At 43.5% G+C, this 5732-nt stretch overlaps 1 protein-coding gene across 1 annotated transcript; it reads left to right on the top strand.

Moving 5' to 3' along the window:
* The first annotated feature begins 6 nt into the window (after window positions 1-6).
* On the top strand, window positions 7-2133 carry LOC122037479 (60S ribosomal protein L13a-4-like). Its single transcript, XM_042596977.1, has 4 exons — window positions 7-240; window positions 352-468; window positions 549-636; window positions 1843-2133. Exons 1-4 carry the CDS (start codon window positions 26-28, stop codon window positions 1984-1986), a joined length of 564 nt encoding a protein of 187 aa, XP_042452911.1. The 5' UTR covers window positions 7-25; the 3' UTR covers window positions 1987-2133.
* The last annotated feature ends 3599 nt before the right edge of the window (window positions 2134-5732 follow it).

Here is a 5732-nt window from a genome sequence, read left to right as displayed (position 1 = left end):
GGTGGTGGTCGACGCCCGCCACCACATGCTGGGGCGGCTTGCGTCGATCCTGGCGAAGGAGCTGCTCAACGGGCAGCGTGTCGTCGTCGTTCGCTGCGAGGAGATCTGCCTCTCCGGCGGTCTGGTGCGCCAGAAGATGAAGTACCTCCGCTTTCTCCGCAAGCGCATGAACACCAAGCCATCCCACGGTCCCATCCACTTCCGCGCCCCATCCAAGATCCTTTGGCGCACCATCCGTGGGTAATTGATCGCTTTCACTTCGCATATTGCTCTTGCTACTTTTTTTTTGTTAATCGGGTTGGGGATTTAGGAGATCTGCATGAAGTTATGTTTTTTATTCTTATTTTTAAGGATGATTCCTCACAAGACCAAGCGCGGGGCTGCAGCACTGGCAAGGCTCAAGGCATATGAGGGGGTGCCGCCACCATACGACAAGACGAAGAGGAAGGTTGTTCCAGACGCCCTCAAGTAAGCACTTTGTCTACAATATCTGTCAATATTTATAAAATGACACGTCTTGCTGATTATATGGTTGATTTTGTTCTTAGGGTATTGAGGCTTCGGCCTGGGCATAGGTACTGCTTGCTTGGTCATCTCTCATCTGAGGTTGGATGGAATCACTACGACACTATTAAGGTAGGGAATTCTCCGTCTTTAACATTTGTATTACATCCATAACTGAACTATTACATATATTTTACCAAATTTCTGAATATCGTCCTGCTGCTCATTTAGGGTCAATAGCTCCATAATCATCATTGCCAAACCATCTATTCTCCAATTATTTAGAATCAGATGCATGAATGCTGTGTTTTATTCAACTCTATCCTAGATTACATCACTAGTAATAACCAAATCAATTAATTTTTTATTACATAGGTTAGGGTTTTCTTTGGTCTCCCCCCATCCCTTGCACTTTATTTCTTATATTACTTAATTTATTTATTATTTAGTTAGGGTTTTCTTGAGAACCATATTACCTAAAATTTCTTATGTTATAGATGAGTAGGTTCAAGAAGTTGAAATCTTTCATTTGCTACATCGGTAGTTAGGAATTTGGTTCTTCTAACATGCATGATAACTCAGATGCAATCTGAAGTTCCATCTTTAAAGGTTTGAAATTTTATGTTACATCTTTGGCTAAATCATGGCATAGCCTGTCTATCATAATTTGAAACCTATTTATTTATTCTGGCCCAATGCTTTCTTTTTGTTTGACAATAATCTTGTCTCAATTTCTTGTTTCGCGAAATATTTATGCAACATTTGTTTATGCTTCATTAAATCTCAAGGTTAATGAGACAGGTTGATTTGGAATTTTAATGTTTTAGAGAATAGCATTCATCATGATGATTTCTTGCTATTGAAATATAGAAGATGGAAAAAAAAGAGCCACATAGATGAATGAATTCAAAATGCTTGAGGCTAATATTAGCTCACACTGTCTTTATTAGTTCATAACTTTGTGATTAAACTACGGTATATATATAGCATTCTTTCCCCTTAAAGTTTGATGTTTTAATTATAATGAAAAGTTCAATTCATAGCCTAGAATTACCTCTAATTGACTGTATGTGTAGTCGAATGATGGCTACAACTCTTATTAACACTTAGCATCTTCTAGGCTTTGGCTGGCCTAGACACACCAATTAATTCAAAATGCTTAGTTTAAATTAATAGCAACACACTCTTCTAAATTTGTAAGCTTTTTTAATTAACTCGAGATTTCAATGTTGGAGTAAATGTAAACAGTAATTTTAAATTTCTAATGGCTATTTTGTTTTCTAAAACTTGGAAACAAGAATTTTCAGTTATCAGACAAAATTTAACATTTCTTTACAGGAATTGGAGGAGAAGAGGAAGGAAAGGGCCAAGGTGTCCTACGAGAGGCGGAAGCAGCTTCAGAAGCTCCGTGCCAAGGCGGAGAAGACAACCGATGAGGAGCTTGGTTCTCAGCTCGACATCCTTTCTCCATTGAAGTACTGAGATGTACTGTGCATCTTCACTTTAAGATCTATCCAGTCTGATAACTAGTAGCTCTCTTTTACCATCTTTTGCCCTTCAGTGTGCTTCCTTAACTTTGACAGTGTTGTTTTTGAAATTTCATTAATAGTATCACTGTGATTCCTAGTCTGTCTTGAATTTGCACAAGAACCAAATTGGTTTCTTTTACTCTTATTTTATGCATATTAATTATTAAAAAATTATGGAGCTCAAGTTACAGTAAAATTATTATCCTATGATTTTATATTCACTGATTTGAATTGTAGAAATAGCTTTACTAGATTCAATATTGTCTGACTATTTTTTGGGATTCCACATTATTGAGAGCTTTGAGTTGGTATACGATCGTAAGTTTAAAGTGCAAAAATGTGCGTTCATCATTTGTATTTTTTATCAGTTTGTCATTTCATTTTTAATTAAACTCAAATGGGTGTCTCGTATGATTTGAATTATCTATAATACTTTTGCATTATTGGGAATTATCTAAAATACTTTTGTATTATTGGGACACTCGGTCTTGTAAAAGTTATATAGTTTTTACATAGAAATTAGTTGTTAGTTTTTATGTGGTGTATAAACTAATTGTTAGTTTCTACTTTCCGCAATGGGAAGAAATTGGTTGTTATTTTTTAATACGTATTATATTTTAAATTAATATTATTTGATTACAATCAGCGACGTAAAACTTAGCATGTAACTACTGTATAAAATTTAATCGTTAGTTTTTATAATTGATGCGGAGATAAAAGAGGGTCATCTGGTACGGGTCAATTATCAAGGTAGAGATCAAAGTTAAAGTGGTCATGTCAGGATGTCAAAAGACTCGTCTACGGTGGTTGAGCGGAGGACCTTAGTAAGGCTAATCGGGGCAATCAGTGTCTGATTGGCAAGAGACTTGTTCGAGCTGACCATCGGTCCAGCTCAGGATAATACGATAAGATAGTTAGACACTCAATGTGGAAAGACAGGACGTTGAGGAGATCGAAGAGTTTGTCCGATCGAGAAAGACAAGCTACTACACCCAGTCATCGTAAGGAAGAGCAGTTGAGGCCGATAGAGCGGAGGAGTCCCGGTCGAGTTGCTACCTCGCTCGGCCAAGCAGCAGGACTATTGTTATATCTCTCGACATCCTTTTGGGAGATAGTGTCGCTGATACGAGGTATGGTCAACAGGCGGATCGTATGACAGAAGCTTTTACTGTCTTGTCAAGGATATGCATGCTCTGTTAAGGTATGATGTCAGAAGCACTTTCCTGACAAATCCTTTCATACGACACATTAAAAAACGTGTTCACGCCTTGAGGAGCATGCACATCGTCCACCAGGGCTCTATATAAAGAGGGGTCCAAGCAACGACAAAGGTACGTGTTATTCTTTGTTTGCGCTTACCTTACTGTTGCTCATCTTTCCTCTACAGCTCCAGTGACTAACTTGAGCGTCGGAGGACCAACGCCGGGGACCCCATCCCTGGCTCTGCACTAACGTTGCTTGTTTTGCAGAGCGGGACACGATCTATATCCAATCAACGAAGCAGCCATATCTCTAGCTTTCCACATTCCCATTTTCAGACAGGATCATTTTGGCGTTGTCTGTGGGAACGTAGCCTGCATCCAAAACGAGAAGATGGAAGACGTTGGACGACTCACCACAGTGGCACTGATAAAGGAGGGGCACGATATGCTTATACAAGCTCGAGCGGCAAGGATAGTGGAGCAATAACAACAACAAACGTTGACCGAGCGCTAAGTGCATGAGCCCGCGACATCAACGGTAGGGCATCAAGCAAGATATGGAGACCGAGCGGAGCATGCATCAGCTCGGGGACACCACAAGAAGTCGACCGACACATATGGAGAGGCACCTAATGCGAGGTCCTCTTTCATCGAGCGTTGTTCTGGACTCCATCAGAGGAGCAAGGCCGAACGAACAAGGACCGGGGGTCTTCCTCGGATGACGCACCCGTTTGGGACGTGCGAAAAGGGAAGGCACCAAGGGCCGAACGAACAAGGATCGGGGGTCAATTTGTTATCATTGAAGCAAGGGCCCAGGAAAGCATAGAAGGCTTACATACAGTGCTTCAAAAAAATGGCCATGGATATTTCATCGGTCTGCTCAGAGGTATTGGTGAACACCTTCGCCCAAGGCCTCACCGAAGGGGAGTTCTTCCGATCATTCATCTGGAAACTGCCGAGAGATTTCGACCACCTGCTCAGGAGGCCACGGAATACTTAAATGTGGAGGAAGCCCGAGTGGCCAGAAGAAAGGAGGCGCCTGCCGAGCCCATAGCAGTGCCCGAGCGGCGACCATCGAGTAGCCATCAACCCCCAAAGGGGCCTCGATCGGGAGTAGCCCAGCAACACCAGGAGCCAAGGACACATGCAGTGCAACATGTAACAACCGGTCACCCAAAGGTTGCGAAAGGCAAGACATGGACACCACTATTCTGCTCCTTTCATCAATCGACGACATACAACACGCGCGACTGCTATGATCTAACTCCAATTGCAAGCAGACCGACTCCACGAGGATATCGTTGAAAGTCACCATCACCCCGATCGGCATCACAGACGTCGATCGATCGGCTGGAAGGAGGAAGAGAGAGGTGCGTCTGAGCGGTGCCATCATCAACCCCAGCGAAGGAACAACACGAGTCACCCCTCGAGCTTCTGCTGAGTGGAATAGACACTAGACTCAGGAGGAAGAAAATAGGATCAACGCCGCTCGGGGAGAAATTGGAATGATTGCTGGTGGGTTGATCGACGGTGATTCTAACCGGGCGAGGAAATGGCACGCTCGGCGACTGGAGATCCATACTATAGGGTGCAGCAAGGAGAAGGTCGAAGAATCTGAAATAAGCTTTAGCCCCCGAGACTTAGAGGAAGTGGAGATCTCTCATGACGATACCTTAATCATCCGACCGGTAATCGCTAATTATACTATTCATCGAACCTTTGTTGATACAGGGAGCTCGGTGAATATTATATTCAAGAATGCATTCAACCAGCTGCAAATCGACCGGAGTGAGTTTCAACCAATGATGACCCCACTCTACGACTTCACAGGCAACGAAGTGTTACGATCGGTCAAGCACAGCTGGCCATTTCGCTCGGAGAGGAGCCGCTCAAAAGGACCAGGACCACGAACTTCATTGTGGTGGATGCGTCGTCTGCCTACAACATCATACTGGGCCGACCGACCCTCAACGTGTTCCAAGCGATGGTGTTCACCTTCTGCCAGAAAATTAAGTTTCCAGTGGACAACGAGGTGGGCAAAGTCAAAGGCGACCAGTTGATCGCTCGACGATGCTACGTTGAGATAGTCAAGTCTGAAGCAAGAGCCGCTCGGAAGAACCCGTGCTTGGAGGTGAATGCTATTAGGGAGGAACTTCCTTCGTTGGTCTATGAAGAAAAGGAGGAGGTTCAGATCTACCCAGTCGGCCGGACGTAACTACATTTATTGCTGCCGACTTAGAAAGTGAGAAGAAGACAGAGTTAGTTGCTTGCCTTAGGTGAAACCATGATATGTTCGCCTGGTCGATGCATGAGCTCCCCAGCATTTCGCCGAGCGTGGCTCAGCACGAACTCCATGTCCGACTAAATGCTCAGCTTGTGAAGCAGAAGAAAAGGGGATTCAGCGAGGAGCAAAACCAGATCATCCGGCAGAGATAGAAAAATTACTGGAGGCCAGCCACATTCGTGAAGTCCAATTTCCGAGTTGCCTGGCCAATGT

This window comes from Zingiber officinale, unplaced genomic scaffold (genome assembly GCF_018446385.1).
Source record: "Zingiber officinale cultivar Zhangliang unplaced genomic scaffold, Zo_v1.1 ctg51, whole genome shotgun sequence".
Taxonomy (NCBI): domain Eukaryota; kingdom Viridiplantae; phylum Streptophyta; class Magnoliopsida; order Zingiberales; family Zingiberaceae; genus Zingiber; species Zingiber officinale.
The sequence above is the reverse complement of the archived record's forward strand: the minus strand, read 5'-3'. Positions and strand labels throughout refer to the sequence as shown.

Bases quoted from the DNA above. Each gene is read 5' to 3' on its own strand.
- LOC122037479 (XM_042596977.1), top strand. From the start codon at position 26: ATGCTGGGGCGGCTTGCGTCGATCCTGGCGAAGGAGCTGCTCAACGGG. The intron at 241-351 runs GTAATTGATCGC...CTTATTTTTAAG, and splicing joins CTTTGGCGCACCATCCGTGG to GATGATTCCTCACAAGACCA. The intron at 637-1,842 runs GTAGGGAATTCT...ATTTCTTTACAG, and splicing joins ATCACTACGACACTATTAAG to GAATTGGAGGAGAAGAGGAA.